The sequence below is a fragment of the Sebastes fasciatus genome, chromosome 14 (genome assembly GCF_043250625.1).
Source record: "Sebastes fasciatus isolate fSebFas1 chromosome 14, fSebFas1.pri, whole genome shotgun sequence".
Taxonomy (NCBI): Eukaryota; Metazoa; Chordata; class Actinopteri; order Perciformes; family Sebastidae; genus Sebastes; species Sebastes fasciatus.
Window position 1 is genome coordinate 28,743,495 of NC_133808.1, and position 25,243 is coordinate 28,768,737.

At 40.8% G+C, this 25,243-nt stretch overlaps 1 protein-coding gene across 1 annotated transcript; it reads left to right on the plus strand.

Annotated features, from left to right (window-relative positions):
• Window positions 1–5,825: 5,825 nt before the first annotated feature.
• Window positions 5,826–8,300, plus strand: LOC141781848 (ADP-ribosylation factor-like protein 4C). The gene has a single exon (XM_074657755.1). It carries the CDS (start codon window positions 6,462–6,464, stop codon window positions 7,038–7,040), a length of 579 nt encoding a protein of 192 aa, XP_074513856.1. The 5' UTR covers window positions 5,826–6,461; the 3' UTR covers window positions 7,041–8,300.
• The last annotated feature ends 16,943 nt before the right edge of the window (window positions 8,301–25,243 follow it).

Consider the following 25,243-nt stretch of genomic DNA (forward strand, 5'->3'; position numbering starts at 1 on the left):
CAGAAGTATCTTAAACTTGCATTCTCTCTAACAGCCAGCAGGGGGCAACTCCTCTGGTTGCAAAAAAGAAGTCTGATTGTATAGAAGTCTATGAGAAAATGAGCCTACTTCTCACTTGATTTATTACCTCAGTAAACATTGTAAACATGAGTTTATGGTCTCAATCTCTAGTTTCAAGTCTTCTTCAATACAGCATGATGTTCAGTTAGTAAACTATGGTCCCATTTAGAGTCAGATAGACCATAAAGCAGGGGATGCTTCAGGGCGTGGCTACCTTGTGATTGAAAGGTCGCTACCACGGCGTTGTCCGGTCTGGGAGTTGTCCGTGTTTTCGTCTAACAACTTTAACCCTTTCACAGTGTGTTTTCACTTCATGAAAGTTAATTGGTCGCCTAAAAATGTCTCATTCAACGTTCGGTTGTGCTTAGCTCCACCCTCTCGTGTCACTTCTGGTTGCAAAAAAACAAGATTGCGACGGCTGAAATGCCGAACTGAAGTCTTCAAAACAGCAGTCCACAAACCAATGGGTGACGTCACGGTGACTACGTCAACTTCTTCTATACAGTCTATGAAAAAGAGACGTGTTTTTTGACAGAGAATCTTTCATAAGTTAATAAAAAATATTTTGCAAGATGCTAGCGCTACGTTCTTGAGAGTGCTCTGATTAATACATGTAGCCTATTCTTTTGAAACAGTAGCCTTATGTTGTTGTTGTTGTTGTTGTTGTTGTTATTTAGCCTTTCTCAGGCTATTTTTAATTAACTATCTATTAATTAAAATTGCCCCCTCACAATGTAAACAGCCTCATCAGTCACCTCATCCTGGCGCCTGGGTGTCAGACTAAAAAAGTGTTCTGTAACGTGACTCAATAGTCATACATCAGTAATACAGGTCTATGTGTGTTTCAATGCATTTGCCCCCAAACCCCCTCCGCATGCCGTGAAATGATGCCCCCTCTTTGTTCAGATACGTTCCCCGGTCCATGAGGCAGCTGAACATCATTCTTTTGAAAACAGTCATCCATTCATGGCATGTTTGTACCGATGTGACCCACTTTGAAGCCGAGGACACACCAGATAAACATGCCCACACAGATTCAAACCACCTCCATCAACAGATTAGAGAAAAACTCCCACATGAAGATGCTTCTGGAAAACATGCCTGATAACGTGAATAAATCATGATTTGAATATTTGGTTTACATGTGGGCCCTTTGGTTGCAGGCAGTTTTAGATTTACTAATGTTCCTCAGCCATGGAGCCACGGTGATGATAGAAACAATCTCATTGGTTGAATTAAACCTCAGTGAGTGGAGCCAATTGAACCAGTATTTTTTTTGTAGATAAGCAACCTCCTTTAGGGAAGTTGCTGTTATTTCTGCTCCAAAATTTCCACCAAAAATGGTCAAATTAGCAGCTTGCAAAAGGGGCGGTGACGCCACCAAGGGCCGGTGACGCCACCAAGGGGCCTGACGCCACCAAGGGCCGTGACGCCACCAAGGGCCGGTGACAATCCAAGGGGCGTGACTCCACCAAGGCATGGTGGAGTCACGGAGTCAAGGATCGGTATGTGATGAGTTAGGATGAGAATGTGTTGCCATGTTAAAACAAGTTTCTTTTTACACTTTTCCTGGAGTTTTCTGCCCATATTGTAAATGAAACAAGTGTCTACTGTAATACACAGTAGAATGTTTGCATTGTTATTTTAGCAGAAATATAATGATACGCCATGAAATATCCTAAATGTTTCCAAGTGAAGTCTTTGGTCAGTGACTCTGGGTTGTACTGGTTAAAAAAATAAACAAAGAAAAAAAGTAAATATTTAAAAAATGTGGTGGTTCCCAGCCAAACCAGTATCATGGAAAAAGGGCTCATGGGAGTGAAAAATACCAGACACAAATTTAACCTCAGCCTCACCTAGATAAGACTATTATGTAATATAGATGGTCAGTGTTTTTGCTAACCTCAGTGCACAGGATGCTTATTTGTTTTTACCTTCACCTCCCGTGTGTGGGTGGGGTTAATGGCTCCTCTGTGCTCTTGTGAAGACAGCAACATCCAACAATATACAAAAAAGAGCGAGCTTGAAAGCTATTTCAGCTTTTGGGATGACGGTAAATGGAGTTTATTTATGTTTATCCTCCAGTACACCCCTGGTAATGACATCCCTGGAAAGGAACCAGGCTCCAGGGAATGGACGCAGTCAGGGGAGGGCTACAGTAAAATGGATGTGTGTGTGGAGAAGAGAGAGATTTATTTGTGTGTGTGTGTGTGTGTGTGTGCATTTATTTGGAGAGAAGAGGAGGTGGGTGGAGTGGCGCTCCTGCAGGTATCCTCTCTGGAATAGTGATGAAGGAGAAATTGAGGACGTGTGTGCACATGCACACCGACTGTTTGTTGAAACAGCTACTTCCCAGAACTGTGTATGTTTGTGTATTATGAACATGCCCAGACCTCTCTCCTCTCCTCTCCTCCTTTATTTACATTTTATCACTCCATCACAACACTGAGCTGTTCTATCTCCCTGCTGCTGTCTGTCTGTACTGACTTTCCTTTTTGTTTAGGAGGAAATGTGCAGAAACTCCAGATTAAATATCACGTTATCTCATATTCCTGTCACATCACAGCTCAGTGCTCACTGTTGGGACTAAATAAAAACATCTGACAGCTGAAATGTGGCAGAAAAAACACAGTTTGCCATCTGGTGGATGAAAGCAGTACAGCAGACCGGTGCCATAAACTATCATGTTACAGTTTTTTTTTTTACAATCGCTAACACCCTGTTGTCCAATCTGTAGTCACATTTTCAAAACTCTAAACACATTTAGCACAACATTTGTCTGTTGTGGACCAAACTGTTCACACAATTCATGTTGTTTTCACAGAATATGCAGTTACTTAACACGCTTTACATACAAACTTACCCAATACCAAAATTATGGACTTTTCTTTTCTTATTTTACAAATGTTTGCACACAGCATGCCAGAAATGAATACCTTAAATACAATATAGAGCCTCTACTTCTGCATCATCAGCAGCCATAAAGCTATATTGAAACAGCTGACAGTGGCGGAAGAAGTACTCTGATCTTTTTAAGTTAAAGTAGCAATACTACAGTGTGAAAATACTAAAAATACAAAAGTATTAGCATCAAAATATACTTAACGTACAAGAAGTAAAAATACTCATTTTGCAGAATGGCCCATTTCAGAACAGTATCACATAACATATATTATGTTACTGGATTATATTTATTGATGTATTAAAGTGTTCATCACTTTAATGTTGCAGCTGGTAAATGTGGAGCTAAATTTCATTACATAAAAGTAACAGCATTAAATACGTTGGTGCATCTGTGATAATATTCCAAGTATGTATTATAGATATACAGTAACAGACTTTTGCATAATGAGTACATTCACTTTTGATACTTTAAGTATTTAATGGAGTGTTTTTACACTGCGATTATTATTTTTGTTCAATACATTGATTAAATCTTTTGGTCTAAAATGTCTTTGCCTGTCCTGAGTTCTCACATCCCAAAGTGATGTCTTAGTTCTGTCTGCTGTAATGTTTTCTATGTACTTCATCCTGAGGTGAACATGAACGTCTGAACACATTTCATCCAATAGTTCACTCCAATCCACTAATGTCAACCTCATGATGGCGCTAGAGGAAAAGTCATTAGCATTGGGTGTGCAGGGCCATTCAATATATGTAGATCTCCTCTAAAATACTACTCTATAGACAACTTAATGTGATCTCATGTTGCTCACCAGGTGGTGCTAAAGGTTTCTGTTCATGAATACAGTGTTGGTGACGAGACACTGTTCATGTGCTGCTTGAAAGTGCATTTAGTAGTTTGGAAAATCCCATAAAGACATTTACAACGTCAATCACTGCTCTGAGTTTAATTTTTCAATCACCAAAGAACTTCTTTATTCACCTTGGTCCTTTGGTTGAATTAAATATAGCCTAATAAAAATATTTCAATGTTTTGTTTTTTCATTTGTTTTGTTGTGAGAAATATGACCACAGACATATTTATATTATTCTCAACTTTTTGTTTCCAAAAATGCATCTCAACACACATTTTAAATGTCAGCTTTGATCATCTTGAGTTTTTGCTTCTACAGATTTTCTCAGTGGCTTTGGTACATTTCTCTGATCAGAAGTGAAACATCGTCTAGTCACTTGTACAAATTGTAAATAATTTGTCACATTCATCAAATGATTGTGTACAATGGTCTGCTGTTTCATTATCAATTGATTATGTAGTTAATCAAAATGTACAGTATACCTATACATCTCGTTCTTCGCATGCAAAATGGTTGAACCAATTGTCATAATCTATAAAACATATTTTAAACTTTTTTTTTTAAAATGTGTCCTGAATCGATGAATCAAGTGAATCTTGAGTTTAATGAAGGGGATGTTTGAAGCGTTAGATCAACCAATGATCAACCAGTTCTATATAAAAGTACTCAGATGTTTACATTTCTAATTTAGTAGTTTGCTCCTTTGTGCTATGCAGTGCTGTAAAGCAGTCTTTTTATTTTCTATATCCCAATGACATGGTCTGTCAACAAAATTCAGTAAAAACACTAAATGTGAATCCTTTCCAATCAATCTCCCACATACAGTGATGTGGAACTTTGTACTGTTGAAATTTATATTTACCATACAGAATCATCATCATTGCTATCAAAACCTTCACCAAAGTATACATCAGAATATACTTAGAGTAGGCTACACTGTTATAATGACAACATGGCTGTGCATTATCTGGACTATCTGGTTTGTAAACAATGACACAACGACTTGTCATTCTGACATTCATGGACATGCATATTTACTTTTGAGAGATAACTAGGATTTTGTAGGTGTGGTGCTATTTATACAAATTGTTTCGAGAAATGCACTCACTGTTTAGCAAATGTTAAGGATGATTTGAAAAATGTATCAAAGCGACCTAGAGAAACTGTAATTCACTGCAAAAACGCAGAATCTTCCTAGATATATTTGTCTAATTACTAGTCAAAATATCTCATAACATTTAATATAAGATACAATCGCCTAACAAGTAACATTTCAGTGAGATATAGGGACTTGTTTTTAGTGAATACTACTTTTGTAGCATTACAGGCTTATTATAACATACGTCCCAATAGTAAAATATAGCTCAAAATGAGTTTTCCCAGATAATTTCAAGATGTTTTTTTTTATCTTGACAGGCTAAATATTATTTTTTTCAAGAAATCTTACCAAGCAAATTTCACTCATCCCATTGGCAGATTTTTTTTTTTTACTTATTACAAGCAAAAACACCTTGTATTCACTTTAAAACTTATCTTTAAAGTGGCCTTTATCAACAGTTATTATCCTTCCTGTTGTGGCCCAGTTGTACCAACAGAGGGCGCAGTTGCCCATGAATGATCCCAGGAGGTTACCATGAACACAGAGAATAACAACAGTGTATTTTAGAATAAGAAATAAGGCTTTAACTCCTTCATATTTTATTAGATTTTTATACTTTTTTTGTATTATTTGGTGACAGAAAGAAAATCAAACCAACTTAGAGAATATACTTTGAAGCTTCAACTATTTCTGATGCAATTTGGCCTTTATTTTTAATTTTTTTAAGACAAACATGTCCACAATATGTGTTTTATGAGCCAAACGTTGCTAGTGAAGTTTGCACTATAGTAGTGTTTGTGTGTCTGTATAGGAACCGGATCACCACAGCAAGATTGTGTGCTGCCTCATTGGCACATGTCCCGGCGGGGTGGAGCGTAGCAGGGCCGCCTCCTCTTGTTTTGCGGTCTTGTTTTGTCAGCCAGCCTCACAACAGAGAGAGACAGAGCAGCTGCAGAGACCGTCCGGGGAGCAGCAGCAAACCGGTGCACTCAGAGGAGGTGGACGGTATATTCTCCCGGTTGGACAGGAGCAGCAGGAGCAGGAGGAGCAGAAGCAGAAGCAGGAGCAGGAGCAGGAACAGGAACAGGAGCAGGAGCAGGAGCAGGAGCAGGGTGCAGTCACACGCCTGAGGAGGTGAATGTGTTTGTGCGCATCTTCCAGAGGGACTGTTTGATCCTGCAGAGAGGACAGAATCAGAGGACACACACAGAAGGGGGGGGGGGATTTGATCATCGTTGTCCTTCAACCAGAAGCTGACACCGTCCTCACTGTCCTGAAGGAGCCTTTTTTTAACTGCGGAGCTTCTTCGTGGCCAAATGGATGCGAGTGCGTGAGGAGAATACTAATGAACGGCGCGCTGCGTCCTGCCGAGGCGCACCGGAGCCGACCAGTCATCCAGAGCGCACCGGGGCCTGCGCACCACCAAGGTCCCTCCACAGGGGATTCATAAGAACAGGATCTGAGCATTAGATCTGTTTTATTTCCAAAAACTGGATAAAACCCCCTCCTCCAGAAGCTGCAGACACAAATCTTTTTTTGCCAAAATGGGCAACAGCTTCTCCAACATCTCTGCCTTCCAGTCTCTCCACATCGTCATGCTGGGCTTGGACTCTGCTGGAAAGACCACAGTTCTTTACAGACTGAAATTCAACGAGTTCGTCAACACTGTGCCCACGATTGGGTTCAACACTGAGAAGATTAAGCTGAGCAACGGCACCGCGAAGGGCATCAGCTGTCATTTCTGGGACGTGGGAGGCCAGGAGAAGCTGAGGCCTCTGTGGAAGTCCTACAGCCGGTGCACTGATGGGATCATCTACGTTGTGGACTCCGTGGACGTTGACAGGCTGGAGGAGGCCAAGACCGAGCTGCACAAAGTCACCAAGTTTGCAGAGAACCAGGGCACGCCGCTGCTGGTCATCGCCAACAAGCAGGACCTGCCCAAGTCTCTCCCAGTGGCGGATATAGAGAAGCAGCTGGCTCTGCACGAGCTCACCCCCTCCACCACCTATCACATCCAACCTGCATGCGCTATAATAGGTGAGGGGCTCCACGAGGGCATGGACAAACTGTATGAGATGATCCTGAAGAGGAGGAAATCTCTAAAGCAGAAGAAGAAGCGGTAACAGCTGCTGGACAGTGTTCTAGTCTAATGAACTGTAAGGAATCCGGGTTCTGCCAGTGTTGCCCTAAACACATTTACTTTGCAGTGATTCTTTTTTGAAGGGACTGTTTGTAACTTCCAGAAATGCTTGTTAAGAGCGACACCTGTGGCCGTTAAGTCAACGAAAGTCAGCGTCGGGTTCGCGCTTGCTCGCTCTAAATAGACATGAACGAGCATTGCTCAAAACAGTGAGGCGACACATGACATGCTAAAACCACAATATCACTCTATATCTCACCTGCTTGGCAGTAATGTTAGCTGACCCGGTCGGAGACGATAACGTTTCTCTCTGCGGAGCCCCGTCACTTCACAAGACACGGAAAACCTCTGTTGGTCTGGAGGAGCTGCAGCAGTTATTTTTGCACAAACGTCCACTGTACATTCACTAGATATCCTCAGAGCTAAACTAACTCTTCTGCAGTGTGGAGTGTGCGCGCATGCAAAGCGAGACAGCGAGAACACGTGCGGTGTGTGACTGAAGGCAAGCAGGCAGAGGAGCAGAGACTCCGGCCACACGCGAGCGCGCATATGCGAGCGCGCATGGGAAACCGACCCGGTAGATTTATACGTGTAAAAAATTACAAACAGTCCCTTTAAATTTTTTTTTTTTTAATATCCTCAGTTTGGATTAAAGCTGTTCGACGCTGTGAAGCTCTGCTGCTTCTGCACACAGGAGGCTGCAGGATATATAAAATACATAATAACCAAAAAAGACAAATAAATAAACTTGAAATGACTCTTCAGATCTTCAGCATGCAGGAAGAGCAACGGGCTGGCCCCGTTCATCTGCTGCTTTGTCATGGACTTTTAGTTTGACTGAAGAAGAAGAAGAAGCTCCTCTGCTGTAGCTCACTGAGGACTCTTCTGGGTTTTTATTATTTCCATCCACAGGAAGGTCTACTGTGTTTGATTTTGCACGTGGCTCGGGTCACTTGTGCCCCCGGCTCTCTCTCTCTCTTTTTTTTTTTTATCATTATTATGATTTGAGAACAGACATCTGTAGTTTGAGTCTGGATGTCACGCTGACTGTTTTCTTTGGGAGCATTGAAGTAGCCTTTCCTCTGCGTGGTGGACTGAGGACAGAGTGTCCACTACTTTGCACTTTTCATTTCCTAACAAACAGTAGACACTGTATTAATAAGAGGAGCAGATCCAGGTGGTTTATGTACTAAAGAAGCCAAAATTGAAGTATTTTTTGAATATTAAAAGATATAAAAATCCATGATTTTGGGGGTGACTTGTTCTTCATTTACATGTGGTTAAAGAAGTGATGATGGAATAACACAAACAGCTTGGTGATGATTAAAAAGCTGTGAACCGTTAATTGATTCCTTTATCCAGATGCTCACAGGTGTGTGTCAAAGAGAAAAGGTCAAAGGTCACAGAGGTCAGAAGGTTAAATGAGAGAAAATCCCTCTGATGTTTGAAGCTCAAGATGTTAAAAAAAGGCCTCGATCACAGATTTCTGCACAGGAAGCGAACATTTTCGAGCAGAGCTCGTTTGTGAAATTTATGGATCTGCATTGCGGTGCTGAATTTTCTGCTTCACAACAGTGTTTACAGCAGCAACCCAGTGCTCCAATGGGACCAGTACTCTCCACCAGTAGCCTATGTGTATAGATTATTTTTGGACAAGATGCCCTCTTTGCTTGTTCAGCTGCTGTGTGACGTACAACATGAGGTCAGTCAGAAAGCTGCTGAATAAGAGTTTCTGCTCAGACTTCAGGGGTCATTTGTTTGTCAAGTTTTGTTGCCACATGAATTACACATTTGTATTATCAATTTAAAACTTAGATAATAACAAATAAGATCAATAACAATGTAAATGAGATAACAAAAAAAACGGTACCGGGTTCGTCCGCTAAAAGAGGTTAAGGTTTAATACAAAAACACATAAAATGGTATTGTTAATTATGAAATGAGTAATTCACTACATGTTTTGGCTTGTGACCTCTTACACATCTCACTCTGAGTCATCATTTTAGACATTTCTGCTCCGAACTTGTTTTCATTTCAATAATTTTTTAAGGCCCAAAGAGATCAAATTATTCCATATTTCACAAGAAAATGATTATAAGTTTGTGTAACAGAACTTCGTTTTTCTTCTTTCTCCTCCCATTAATCATAGAAACAAAATGATATTGCTCTACTGTTTCATGGACACCCTCAGATAAAAAAAAAGCTCACATTGAGGAACGTCGTGTGTCTTTAATGACAAAAGGCTCAGAAAAAACAAAACAACTGAGAGGTTTCCCCACAAAAAGAAGAAGAAAAGAGAGAGCCCTGTCATCTCGGGACTACCCGTTGCTATAGCAACAGCATAGCAGAACCAACCCGATGATTTTAAGAAACAGGTTTCCCCCTCTTGCAGTCGTCTGCAGTGTTAACAGCTATGTTTACCCTGACGAGAGTCACAAACATTCACGTCTCAGTCCCATGATTTCTCCCTCATGTTTATCACATTCTACATTCTCACAGCATCTATCCTGGATCATCTACTAGGGCTATGTCTGCACCATGCCGTCAAATATTACAGCTATCTTCTGCATTATTTCCCCCCAAATTCAGTCTCACGTATGTGGCATCTTTGGAAATTCTATGGTTCAATTTGGGATAAAATAGTGTGGGTGATTCTGTCTGTGGGTACCACCACACACTTCTAGTGGGACATAATGGGGATGATTGAGAGGGATTATTTTTGTATTTCTGAGTCTCTCTCTATATTGATTTTTTGATAAACCCTACTCATTTTGCCTTTTAAACGTGCCTAATTTCCAGCTCGGTTTCAGCTATAGTTAATCATTATTCATCACTATTTATCTTCAGTCTCAGTCTGTGTTTACTCAGCAGGGTTTAGCTGAGGTTCAATTGTTGGAAGGCTTTGTGTGAAGTAAAGGCTACCACATATCTGATGGGTTGTATACTGGATTTAACAAATCTCTCTAAGCAAAAAAAACAAACAATACTCATTATTTTGTCCTGCAAAATTCAACAATAATTGTTACTATAAAGCTATGCGGTGACCTTGTATGAATATGCTTCTCTTGCATTTGAATATGAAGTGATGCTGGTATAGTAGCAGCAGAGCATCTCTTCATTGGACCCATTTGTCAGTTTGAAACGTGCAGGAAAAATGTAGGAAGGCCACATGTGTGTGCTGCAGTTACAGTTAGCTACACGATTGGCCTATAAAACCCAACAGCCTCCAAATATACTCTGCCTCCAGAGAAGCTTGTCCTTGTTTATGTTGAAGGAATGGTTCCAGCGTCTAGAGAAACCAGGCCTGACTTTTCTCAACTCATCACAGTAGCTGTGAATTTATAACCAACGACATCGTTCCTCTCTCTGAGCTCCTATTGGTCAACGCTGCACAACTTGTCAAGTAAGCAAAAAACTAACTAGTTTTTTTGTCAGGGTGTTGTGAGGCGTCCAAGATGGCTGTGTCGGTTGTTGTCTTCAATGCCCCCTTTCAAGATCACTACAGTTTATAACAGCAGCAATGAGAGAAATCGGGCCGTGGAACTGCTCAGACCGAAAGACAGCAGACAAAAACCTTCTGACCTGCCAGAAATCCAACTGATCGTCCGAGAACCAGATTGTTCATCGTCCAGGTGATTACTGAGGCATCGTGGCCCTAGCTCTCAAACTGCAGGTCCAACGACAACCAGAAATTCAGTCCAAATCTAAATTAAGCCAGGGGCGATCAATTTTGGGTTCAAATCTGGCTTAATCCGAACAGTGTGTGCCCGGTTTAAGAATGCTACTCTGCCTTTGCTCCCGACAGACAAGAATCATTATTTGCACGACCACATGAGGTAAACATCCAACACGTTCTCATCACTTTAGGTTTAGGCAACAAAACCACTTAGTTAGGTTTAGGAAAAAAACGTTTTTAAAGTGAAAATGAAACAGAACGTTGTGAACATGGGACACAAATGAACTTAACGCACGGGACATGAACAGCGGTCTCTTGGATGAAAGCCTTGTGTTTTTGTTGGACCCGTCCACCTCAGGGTGTGTCTGTTTTGCTCTTTACACTAAGTCACCACAGCACTTTCTCTGAGCGTTTACTGTTGCCGTGGATGAGTTTACAATGTAGTTAATGGAAAACCTGGTGCGTCTCACACTGGTGCTAAAGAATGCCTTGTGCGGCGCTATCAAACGCCGACAGCAATGACAAAGCGTCGGTATTTGACGTCCTGGGAATGAGAACGGGCTGTCATTTTAGACAGTTTTTCTGGTAACAGCAGTAGGCGACTTGAGGGGGGGATGCCATCCCCCTTGTTAGCAAAATAATCAAAATGCATCCCCCTTCTTAACCTGCCACCTCCCCCTCGTGAGAGAGTGCAGGAACCGGGTTCATTCTCCCTGTTAACAATTAACAAATCACCTGCTAGGACTCTAACAGTCTCAAAAAGACTCACTTTGGATTATGTTTGTGATGATTTCATGACTTTCTACACATGTGGGACTATATTGAGTAGGTTGAGTAGTTTGAATATTAGTTGCAGTATGTGTTTAGGTCAGGTGATTCCTTACAGCAGCTATTGATAATAGCCACTGAGTCAACGTCATACAACGGTTTGTATGACATCTTACAAAATTTTTTTTTCCAGTAATGTATGTGTAGCAACACGAGCGATCAGTGCGCCTGTGCAAGCCCCTGCAGTGTTTAGGCAACAAAACTACTTGGTTAGGTTTAGGAAAGGATCATGGTTTGGGTTAAAATGACTACGGAAGTGGCTTAACTTAAGTACGGAATATACGTAAAAAATAAGTCAAAGTTGACTTCTGGTTTCACATGGGACACAAACAGTAGTTATACTATGTTATCTGTCCTGGCTCACGATTACAAATTGATTATGTGGGTTATATACGAATAGAGTGCATTCCTTTTCATAGGTATAGCAAAGAGAAATGTATGAGAACAGCCTGAGTGAGTGCATACCATGATAGAAGACAAGTCAAAGGGCAAACCAAACATAATGTTCTTGTAGTGTTCAAGATTTCAAGTCAGCAGAAGTTGCAGACTGCATTTCTGAACTCCCACCACCTCCTCCTCCCTCTTCACCTCCTCCTCCTGCGGTCTTTGTTGGTGTCTCCCTCAGCTCTCCAATTATCTACTTAAAGCAGGAACAGAGCCGTCTCTGCTGGAGCAAAACAAACTGCTGATTACAGAGCAGTGCGTCTTTGTGCTTCTACAATCACGGCAGAAATTAAAAGATAATAAGCTGACACTGTAAATGCTTTCAACCCCAACAACCAGCTCTTTTTCTGAGACTTTTTTTTAATTGTCTCCTGGGGGCTCCAGTGTTTGTGGAAACATAAATGTCTGTAAACCTACATGTGTGTACTTTACTTAGTCTGAGCCACTTTAGCCCAGGTTAACCCATGCTGGAACCAGTGAGATATATCTCGGTACAGGTAACTTAATATCTCAATAGTGACATTTTGTGATTTTGTGAATTTTCTGGAAATTAAACCGTGAAAATCTTTTTTGATACGACACTTAGACGAGGATGTTTATGAATTAAATAGCACCTTGTACTTCCTCAGTTTGTAACATCCAGTTCATTCATCACTTTGATGCAGACTGCTTTATGGCAAAATTAATTTAATCACTGATAATAATATCATAAGAAAAGTAAATGTGAAGTGTCAGAAGTAAAGAGTACTCAAGTGTCTGAGTGAGGAAGAGTAGAGTTTAGTTTTGCTCTTGGGTGAAAACTTTTCATGTTTTTAGACTGAACTTAGTAACAAATGGAGAAAAAAAACAAAAGAAAAGATGGAAAGGAAGTTTGTAAACAGGGGAAAAAGTAATGATGACATTAGCCATATTTGATAATCTTATCTCAGGATGATTGGGGTGGGCGGATCCATGCCAAAAGTGCCACTTCCTGTTTTAGATATCAGTGCCAGCGTCAGTATGATCTCTGCTTCTCTGTGCACAACCCAATCTCATGGGAAGGCGTATAATAACACAGAGACATCACAAGGACATTCCGTGTGTCATGAGAACGCATTTTCGCCCTTTTCGCCTGTCATTTGTACGCCACGCAACAAAACTACTGACACAGCTGCAGTTAGGTTTAGGAAAAACATCATGGTTGAGCCTAAAGCAAGAACGGCGTTGTTACTGCATGCATACGCCATTTAGTGCGACTGGGCTGCTGTGCCTTGTTAGTACAGACAACAATAAAATCTTGTCTATAACATACATGTTTGAAATACTCAACTTTTGGTAATGTATAAAGTCATTAAAGCTGAAGTAGGCAAGATTGGAGCAAATATGATTAAAAAAAGTTATTTTTATAAAACAGTCGCTATATCATGACAGTAGTACATGAAACAGGTAACCTAAAAAAAATTGTGTGCCTCTGTGTTCTCCGGTGTCCTCCGATGCTCCTAACGGCATCTGCAAGATTTCACAGACCGGAGGAAAACAAGCAGTCAGAGCTGATCTGAGGTCTGCTATCCAGCTGCCGTCTATGAGAGCCGGCTGTCAATCACTCACAAACTCCGACCAAACGGTCAAACTAGGCAGTGCATATTAAATATGAATCAATATTCTGTTACGTTAATGCCTATTTCTCTTCTGAAATGTTTTTAGAATCATCTTGTAGTGCACGGTTTAGCTATAAAATGAAAAGTTTGTGACGCCGCCATTGTGAAATCTGTTGAAGGAACGCCAAGTTCCGATCACATGACCCGGAGCACAGCCAATAGGAACGCTCTCTCTCTGAAATGAACTGTGATTGTCTCCCGTCACGGGCTAGATTTTCTAAAGCCTGTAAACAGAGCCATGAGGAGGAGCAGAAGTCTAGTTTTCTCTCAGAACATTTGAATTACAATATGCTGAAAGGTTATTATGGAATTGTTGCCTAATGATGCCAAAAATATACTGCCTACTGACGCATTAACAGAAAAGTTAACTCAGAGTTAATGCAGAACTAGCCTATCGATGTCTTCTCCTGACTAATCAGATCAGAAACAGATTTTGTGCTATCGCCCACCTCTAGAAGATGATTGTAAAATATGGATATACTAAGTAACCAGCTGTCAGATAAATGTAGTGGAGTAAAAAAATACAAATATTCTTCTGTGATGTAGTAAAAAGTCTCCTAAATGTGAATATATGAGAAACAAACCAAAGCCTCTAAAGTGATTTTGAACGGAGTACAAGGACTCGGCTACTTCACATCTCTGGTTTCTAACTAACGTGCTGAGACTGTGACTGTGTAGGACGTTTATCTCAGAGAGCTGCCGTCCCTGGTGGATCAGCTCTTTCTTGCTCCTGCAGCTGTTATTTTGTGTTCAGAGGGTTGATAAGCCGAGCATTGTTCGGGTGTCCCTGGCATATATAGGTCATGCTCTTGTTGTTCTGCCTCCTCCCCATTGTATGTACTGCTATGTGTGGGTATGTGTCACTGTTTTCTCCACAATATACAACAGCAGCGGTGCCAGATCCCCTTCATCCCCTCTGCTATCTGCAACAGCCTGAATGCAAGACGGTAGCCAGAGAGCCTTATCTGCACTAACGTATTCATCTTCAATAGATGGTCTTTATGGTCACAGCCTGTACATCTTGCTGTTTCATTTTGGCAGCCATTATATTTATCTCTTCCACAGAAAACATAAACAAACGTTGGCCGGACTTCAACCCAGAGGGTGGTGGTAATCACCTCAAACTGCCAGAAGAAGAACTAACAACTATCCACGATTAACACAAACACATGGAGGACTCACGTACATACGACTGTGTATAATAAGTGGACGTAGTCACCGTGACGTCACCCATTGGTTTGTGGACTACTGTTTTGAAGCCTTAATTTTGGCCGTCTTGGTTTTTCGGAACCAGAAGTGACACGAGACGGTGGAGCTAAGTACAACCGAACGCTGAATAAGATATTTTTAGGCGACCAAAATGTTATAATTGACTTTCATGAAGTGAAAACACACTGTGAAAGGGTTAAAGTTGTAAGACGAAAACACGGACTACTCCCAGACCGGACAACGCCGTGGTAACGACCTGTCAATCACAAGGTAGCCCCGCACTAAAGCATCCCCTGCTTTATGGTCTATTTGACTTTAAATGGGACCATCATTTACTAAATGAACATCATGCTGTATTGAAGAAGACTTGAAACTAGCGATTGAGACCATAAACTCATGTTTACAATGTTTACTGAGGTAATAAATCAAGAGAGAAGTAGGCTCATTTTCTCATAGACTTCTATACAATCAGACTTCTTTTTGCAACCAGAGGAGTCGCCCCCTGCTGGCTGTTAGAGAAAATGCAGGTTTAAGGCACTTCAGCGTTTAGCTTCATTTTTCAGACCCGGAGGATGCCGCCTACTCACGTAGGAGAAAAAAGCAGAAACAAAAGTTTTGCTTGCCATCATGGGTACTCACGCTGATGCTGCTCCCACCCATACCAACCCTGTGTACTGAAAATGACATTTTTAAACTGCAACAGCATACGTTTCAAAAGGAACACAGTGCCACCTGACTACGTTTTTTATCAACATAATGAGGAACCATTGTTAGATAATGTATCTGCCAAGTTGCAAAATGTTGACACTGAACAAAATGTTCACTGCCCAGAGCAACAAAAGCACAACTAAACATTTCTATAGTTTTTCACAGCTTTGGTCAAGGTTCGGGAAAGATCGTGATCTTCGTTAAATATTAAAAACGTCAGCAGTGACTTTAAGTGCAAAACAGGATGTGTTTATTTTTTTGACAATGAAACAAAACCACAATATTTCCCTTACCTCATCTAAAGTGTTGATGTGGCCTAAACCTAACCACACAAAAACAGTGAACATAATCCAGTCAGCGATTTCGTTTCCTGTTCAAAACCTACTGTGACTGATACAGATAATGAAAATGAATTTCTAGGTGACTAGACACTATGCTTACTGATGTGGTGACACTTTTAACATCTAACAACATCCATCTCGAATGCTTTTTGGTTGCATTTACACCAGGCTAGTTTTGCTAAGTGTTAAACAACCCTGTCTCCTACAAAGTTATGTTCTCGTACAACTAAACTGCATTCTCCATTACATTTCAAAGGAAACATATTTTCTTCCAGATTATGGTCGCAATTTTAAACAGTTTTAAACACGTGGTTAACGTTGTAAATTAAATTAAAACTGCATCCAAACTACTTAATTAGGTTTAGGCAACAAAACATCTAACAACTTACGTTGTTAAGATAGGGACATAACTGCAAATAAATACATTTTATGTTTGTTTGACACCGCCCCAAACTCCTCCCTACACGGACTTCCGCAGACTCTCAATACAAATTTGTGATAAAAACGAACGTAATCTGCGACAAAAAATGTTTCCCTTGAAATGTAATTTACAAAGCAGTTTTATTTTAAGGGAATGTAATTTTTAGGTTTAAAACTTTAATAAAAAGTTTGATAATTGCGAAATATATTTTAGAGTCAAGTTAAAAGTTCAGTCACGCCAGCATTTAAAATGTTTCAATACTCATGGGGTTGAAGTAAATCTGCACATATTTTGTGGTGAACTTTGAAAACATGCTAAAGGGACTTTTATTCCCTGATTTAGGCCTTTAGTCCCTGTAGCGTCTGTTTCTGCTTCAGTTGATCACCTGATTGTCTTCACCTGGCTGCCCAGCTGCACCTTGTTAGCTCTTCCCAGTGTATTTAAACCTCAGCTTTCAGCTGTGCTCTGTTTGACTCTTACCTGTGGCATGAGTTGTCTGGGTGTTGGTGCATTCTTGTCTGGTTGCCTGATTGACAAAGTCAAATAGACTTTGTCAATCAGGTAACCAGACAAATGCAAATGCAACATTGACAAAGTCAAAGAGACTTTGTCAATTTTGAGTTTTTAGTTGAGAGAGAAATCTGATTAAGAACAAACCAGGTCCATTGGTCAATATGCAATCATTAATTTTCAAACATATTAAAGACCCTTCATTGTGTACAAATATAGATATGGAAATAAATAGCATGAATACATTGTGTGTTTAAAAAAATAAAAATAAAGCCCTTAAAAACAAGTGCAGTGTGGTCAGTAAACGTGACCATGCATGTGCTCTTTCTTGCTGCAGATGATGGATGACCGCTGGCAGCCTCACTGAGCTGCTGTTTGATTATGCACAGTCTGACAGGCCTCTTTTGTCATCCACTAAAATGCATAATTCATCTATATTTTACTAAGCAGGAAGCAAGAAGAAAGGATGTCATTTCCTCAGTGTGTGTGTGTGTGTGTGTGTGTGTGCGTGTGGTACTGGGGGAAGACGAGTCCCGGTGCCAAGATGAATGGTCTGGACTTGTAGTGCCGGTAGCTGGAGGAGCCTGTGTGTCCCTGAAGGCCTCGTCTCCTTATAGAGGCATGTTTTCTGCTCTCAGACTAAACTGCAGCAGCAGGGCGACACATTCTTCAGTCTGCTGCTGAACACAACACAGCACAGAGGGAATAAACCAACACAGAACAATGTCTGAAAGACCACACTGTATTAACTCACATATCTACAATGATACAGAAGATTAAATATGTGTGACATACTGCAATCATACATTTTAGCTCAATGGGAATTCAGATACTGGACGAATGCAGCTTCAGAAATCTAGTAGTAGAGTAAAAGTCAGTACAGAAGAGCTGCTCACATTTGTATCCGACTTGTCAAAGTACTCAAGACTATTAGCCCTTTTACACCAGCCCTGACTCCTAAATAACCAGCCCAGTCGTACAGCAGTTTGTGAAATAGTCACACAATTTAATGTATTGATTTGTGTACAAAGACACGGATTTTACTTTTTTTTTGTGATGGTCAGCATGAAATCAATACATAGCACGTAATTGTGAACCGGGAAGTATAAAGAACCACGAACACCTCGTAGCGAGGACATCGGGGTGGATGAGTGGGTGAAAAAACACAAAACTTTCGCCCAGGAGACCAGCATTCGTGTCCCATGTGAAACCACAAGTCAAGGTTGATTTATTTGTCCTGTAACTTCCGTACTTAAGTTACGCCACTTCTGGAGTTATTGTAACCCAAGCCGCATTCTTTTCTTGAACCCAACTAAGTAGTTTTGTTGCCTAAGCCTAACTGAGTCAATCTATTCCTAAACCTAACTAAGTAGTTTTATTTCGAAAAGACTGGAGCGGAAATTGACACGTGCGTCACATTTGCTGGACATTCGTAGGAAAACACACAAAAAATACGCTGTTGAAAGTCGTGCTGAGCGTGTTTGTACATAAATTAAATAAATTAAATTTCGTGACTATTTCACGAACTGCCGTGAGACTGTGTTGCATATTGGGAATAATAGTGTGCATGTAAACATAGTCAATGTTTTGTTTGACTTGATATGGTAAATGGACTTGCAATTATACAGCGCTTTTCTAGTCTTCCGACCACTCAAAGTGCTTTACACTACATGTTCATTCACCCATTCACACACACATTCATACACTGATGGCAGAGGCTGCCATGCAAGTTACCAACTTTGCCCATCAAGATCTAATCTAAATACTCATTCACACACCGATGACTATGCCTTCGGGAGCAATTTGGGGTTAAGTGTCTTGCTCAAGTACACATCGACATGATCGAACCGCCGACCTTCCGATTGGTGGACGACCTGCTCTACCCTCTGAGCCACAGCCGCCCCATATATGGGATATGGGAGTTCCTTACAGTCAGCAGCACCCAGTCAGTTCCTGGGCAATTGGAAAAAGTCCATCCTTGGGACAGGGGACTTTTTGGTGCCCAGAGACTGAAACAGGAACCAGTTTTCCGAGGTTGAAATAAAGGAAATGTTCCAGAGTTCCTCAACAGGTTTCTTGTAATTGACCTGGAGACTGCAGGAGAGGAAGCGCAGATCCAATTTTGGATTATGATGCTAAACAGTTTCCAATAGAGCCCTCATGTCCGTCTGTGATGGAATAAAGTGCTACACGCTGGTGAATCACGTTGGGTTTGAATTTGGGGAAAAATCTCTTTATGAGGATTTACTCTGGTCCAAAATAATTCATCATATGTAACAGATGTTTGTTAATGCGTAGATCTGTGGCTCCCACTCGGTAGTCATTATTAATCCTTTTCACTGCTCCTCCAGAGACGGGAGAAGATGAATGGGAGATTAGTTTTGTGTTGGATTATGAATAAGTTACCTCGGCTTTTATGTGGTGACTTTGATGTTGGAGCGTGCAGAGGAGGGTCGGGGTTATCTGGGAGTCAGAGTGGGCAGATGAAGGTTTGGTAAAGTGGAGCAGCAGGGAGGGATCTCCCAGCTTCCCTGCCCAGCCAGCGCCCAGCAGACAGGCAGAGGAAACGTCTTTCAGATGGAAATGCAGCAGGCTTTTTTGTTGCTCCAGTTTTTGTTTGCTCTCTGAGCCTCCGCCCACTCACCGTCTCAGTGTTTCTCTCTCCTCTCTTCTTATTTCTGTCATCCTACAGCTACATTATCTGTTGTTATCTGAGTGTTTGTTCTGTTTTTCTGAAGCCTGCCACTAACTCACTACTGCTCTGATTTACAAAAAGAATGCAGAACTAGTTGCTGCTTCACAGATTAGATTTTTTTTACCTCTTAGTTCCTGCACATGTCTACCTACAGGAATGTCAAGAAAGGGATCTGCTATGTGCATCTTCAGAGCCGAACACAGGGAGGTTTGTTGAGGAATTTATTTATCAAGAATTCAGATGGGCTCCAGTCATGCAGGGTCTATCAGTAGCAGCCGTTCGCACGAAGACGTGTAGAAATGCCCCGAAAATGCGCAAGCGTTTAGCGTGAAATAAGTACGCCTTTCTTGATTTCTGCATGTCATTTGTACGCCATGTATCCTGTACGGACTGCAATGTAAACGCATCCATGTATAAATAGGCTTGTTCGAGATTAACGCCGATCGCTGGTGATCGATTCTGCGTAGGCCTGGCTCGTCTCGATCGAGCCTAATGTTACGGTAAGAGTTAGTAGATGTAGTATAAAAAGCGAGAAAGACCTGTGTTTTGTTTTATAAGTTAAGTTAGTGACTTTTGTCATGTGATGATTGTCACATGTTTTTTACTGACGTTTGTGACATTAATTCTGTAGTTTTGACATATTGTTTTAAGCCCAACCATGACGTTTTCCCTTAACTTAAGTAGTTTTCTTGCCTGAACTTAAGTTAGTGGGTTGACCGGGTTGATCAATAGACAAACATTGTCCATGTTTAGTGTTTGCACGCGGGACTTCAAGCTTCAGCCAATCACGAGTCGTATAATGACTATAGGAACAATTTAATAAGGACGTGATGTATGACGGCAAGTTGCCATTAAGGGCTTTATAAATAAATAAAAACCAATGTGTCTTATTGCTAGAGATGCCCACCCAACCTTTTCGTACAAAATGCAATGATGAGTAGTTAGTAGTTTTGTTGCCTTAACCTAAAAAAGTAGTTTTGTTGCATTTTCTTTTGTTTTGTTTCAATTTAAAACGTTAACCAAGTGTTTAAAACCGTGACCATAATCCAGGAGAAAAGACATTTTCCCTTTAAACTTAGTTGAGAATGCAGTTTAGTTGTACGGGAACGTGATTTTTTAGGAGGCAGGGTTGCCAGTTTATGTCAATTGAGCCAAACAACAACTACACCTACAACCGAGAAAACCTATTAACCTGAAACCTGACGTCTTAAACATGAAAAGGTTTTAGGAAGAAGGATACAAGAGACCGCCGACAGTAACCCGGTCACTTCAAGTGCATGAAAACACACACAACCACCCAGTGTGATTATTGGCCTCTCTCAGTCTAATGGGTTTATTGCCTGTTTTCGGCCCACCTGGCCCTGTGCCCCGGCTATTAAAACACTTTGATCCGTTACCTTTGCAGGTGTGGGCTTTACAACAGGAGGTAATGGCTCTCCCCTCCTGGACAAAGCCTAAGAACTTCAGTGACCCCGATCTATTCTAAAATCTTACACCAACAACCTTTTCGGCAGTGAAATGTGACTTTTAGAGCGCTGCTATCCAACATCATGTGTTTTCACCTGCTTTTTAAAGCTCTTGTTTAAGTGTCTTTGTGTTGGTTTCCTGTTTAGATCTCTGGTTTGCTTGAACTCTAATGACTTGTCACAATGGTTCACAGCTGGAATAAACTCGTGTAATTTCACATCAGAATGTAGCTGTAAGCCTTTTTCCTCAAGAGGATCTTTTTTCTGTATTTCCTCTCCAGTATTTCTTCATCTGTTACTTAAAATATACACTAAAACGTGAAGTATTCCTGTGTCAGAGGCTCTTCTGTTTCCTGCAGTGACATGTGATGGTTAGAGGACCTGACAGTGACGTTTCAAATTCTGTAACTGCCTGACATGTGGAAAATCACTTAACAAAGACGTTCTTGTCACAATCCTCTCATGGACTCAGCGGTCACATCCACAAATTAAACACTTGTAAACCTGCGATAATCGCTGACAACCAACAAGCTTCTTCCAGAGGTCTCTTTTTGCCAAGACGGGGAAGCAAGAATTATCTGCCTCTGTATCTTCTTGTGCGTCCGAATATAGTGAAACATACTGAAAAGTTCACTCAAAAGAGGGCAGATCTCCACTAGGTGTGTCTCCCTCTCCCCTCCCAAACAAACAAAGACTTGAATCTCACTCAGTTGTCCCTCCCGGCTCCCTCACAGTCAAGATGGCGGCAAAGATAACACAAACAGGGATTTATTAATTTCATATCGTGCGTAACGATTCAAAATGAGACCAAACTTTTCTATGGGTGTCAGTTTTTGAGCCGTGACAAAGGTCAAAATGTGGCCTATAACAGACTAGGTAAGGCTTGTTTTTAGCCAGGCCGATTGCCCAAAAATGCTTTTTGCTATGAAGCAGTTGTTGATCACTTGCGGCCCCTACCAGCCGGTTAAGAGGAGTGCGGAGTCAGCAGTCAGTCACGGAATAAAACAGTCAATGAAATCAATTTTTCCAAAATTGTGAATCATCGCAGCCATGAGAGGTCCTTGAGCATACAGTCATGAATGAGCACCAAAAATATTAGGCTGATGGGTACAGTAGTATGCGAGATTAGCCGTGGACAGACGGACAGACGCACGACCGAACACATAATACCCCCAGACTTACAAAAGCATGTTATTTTAAATGATTTGTCCTAATTTATTTCTAAATTATCTATATGAAATACAGAAAAACATGACAAACTGACCTATACTAATCTTCTCAATTCAATGTTACCATCTCAAAGAGAATGGGTAGCTCAGAATCAGAATCAATCAGCATTCACAATACAGCTTGTAGAGTTACATCGAAGTACTTCCTCTCACTACTAGCACTATTTTATTTCCCTTTACACAAATAGGAGGAACAGAAAAAAACGGTCATATACTTTGCGAGATTAGCTGCGGACAGACAGAGACACGCACACAGATAATAAAACTCCTTCACCAGCCAGAAGTCATATTTACTGTAGATTCACTGCGTCAGGAACTCTACTCCGTTTCCATGAATCATTTTTTATTAACGTTATTTTATGGGTCCCATAGTTCTCTATAATTTCCTAGAAAGGAACTGATATGTTACTGTAAATTCACAGAGAGGTTCCTGGAAAAGATGATGTAATTTGGTAATAATTTATATAGCAAATGGAGAAGGTATAGTGCCAACTAATTTCAATTAATAGTGGTAACCCTGAGAGTCTTTTGAGGTCACAGCATGAAATGTGTCTACAGACGAGCATAACATTTTACATATACAGAGAATATTCCCAGTATAAATTGGATAAAATGTTGGGTTCTTTCAAAGACATTTCTCTGCTTACAAATCAACACAGCTAACTACATTTTAAGAAGTATCTTGGAGCGTCGTCTGTATTTTCTCTAACAGCTGATAATCAATTTAATTTAATCATTCTAAACATTTTCCTTGTACAAAATATTTGTTAACAACCATCCGAGCTCTCTGACGACCAGCCTGTTAAAAAAAGAAGCGTCACTGTGTGGAAGAAAAACCCAGCAGGAGTTCACTGTTGTTCTGAGGAGTTCTCTGGAAGACTGCAGCCTGTTGGCTGATGGGGGGGGGGGTGAGGTCAAAGGTCAAAGCACACTGGGGCTCAGACTGGCAGAGTAAACACAAACCGACTTTTACTGCTAACCGGCAGCCACTTGTGTTTCTGTTTCAGTCTCCGGAGGACTCGTTGAACATTAACCGTTAAATGTTTCAGCAGATTGTGAGTTCAGTGTTAAGGACTGAAGAGTAAACAAGCACTCCTGTGTTCCTTGCGGGGCGTTTGAACATTAACTACAAAGTGTTTTGGACTAATTGATGATTTGCACTAATAAGCTCAAGAACGGTTTTCCGTGTGCTTCTCAAAAAGATCTGCTCTCTCGTGAAATCCCTGAAATGTCAGCAGCTTGTAATTGACTTAATGAAACGCAGCATGAAGAGCTGGTTGGGTTACGGTTTCGTCTAATCACAACCCCTCTCGTGTTCTTACGCGACGAGCAGAGCTGGAATTTATTAACAGTCAAACGAACGGGGGCTGTTTTGAGTTTAATTTCATTAAACGACATGAAGGCCGCAAACCAGAAGAAAGGCTTGTTAACAACAGAGCAGCGACATCTCATCTGGTGATGAAACCACTTTTAATTCATGTCGGGTTACAAAGAGTTGAAGCAGACAAATTAAACATGTTTAATCAACGCGGGATGGCACTTTTATTAGAAAAGACTGACTCTGCTCTTCTTTCATGGTGAAAGAAGACTTGCTTCATATTTTGTTGTCTGCATGAGGAAAGAAATAAGAAGGAGTTTGAGAAAATGAAAACTGAAAACAGGCACAGCTGTGGAAATGATTATAGTTTCACACGTCTTACTCTCTTCTGTGTAAATGAGATTGTCGGCAGGCAATCATCATTTATAATATTAGAGGATGTAACACATCACTTGTGCTACTACTAGTGTTTCCATCCACATATTTTTATGCACATTTTGAAGTATCACATCAAAAAATCTGCATGGAAACGGCAAACTTCAATAAAACTTCCTCAATTGCGGAAAAGAGTTTTTACGCTTGCTTGACCTGTTTTTTTTATCTTTGTCGCAAAAGAGTTGATGCGCTAAATGTTTTATGGAAACGCCATTGTCGAATAAATTCTGACGTAGCGAACATTTAACTCACATGACTGACCAGCTTTTTCCGCTGTCAACATTTTCTTGGATATATATATTTATATTGTCTTCGTCTCTCCGGACAGCATGAAACATGGTCAGTACTAGCTGACATGAAAGAATAATTTAAACTAATTCCTGAAGACCTCTCTCCATTTTTCTCTCGTAGATCGGCCAAAGCGTTTCATTTCCGTCAGAGACAGTTCAGAAAGGACACGGCGCACTGAGAGTCAGTTTCCTGTATCTGTGTCACGTTGGTTTCGCCACTGCCCCGCCCCTTTAGGAGACTAGCGGCGTGTCCTGAGTCTATTACCTCCAATGTGAGAAGTGAATGTGAACACAGATTATGACCGATTCTTTCGCACCATAGTCACCAAAGTAAATATTAGACCCATTTTTTAAAAGCCACATATCTTGCAAACATTATGACACTAAAATGTCATTTTTCAGAGAAACAAATCAGGAGAAAATCAACTTTATTCAAGACCGTTGTCTGTCTCAGCGACACACTCTTTTGAACTGTGGCAACTAACATTCACGAACACCCGAGCTAACAAATTTTCGTAATGCTAAATACGACTGTTAGCTGTGTAAATACCGAATACCGAGCATCTTTATTTCCAGTTTGCAACCTCTACTTTCTCTTTTACTGTTTACAGGCGGATCACAGCCATGCGTGAAGAGTAGCCTGTAGCGCCAACTTCTGATGAAACAACACAGCCGAGTTTATTCGCTCAGGTCACTGAACTAATTTGCATTTGACTTCACAAGTTTCGTTTGAAATTTGCTTGACATTTGAATGGAAACGCGACTATTTTTACATTATTCTGTTATGAATAATAATAGTGATGACGGCAATAACTAGAAACTGGAGGACAGGCCTTGTAGCACGTTTCTAAACTGGAAAAAGAAAAAGGTCATACAAGTCATTCAAAATATATGAGTGACTGAGCTCTTTGTACAGGAGAGGAGTGCTCATCTGCTCTGAAATAATGGTGATTTTTACTGAGATACAGGGTGGTTTGAT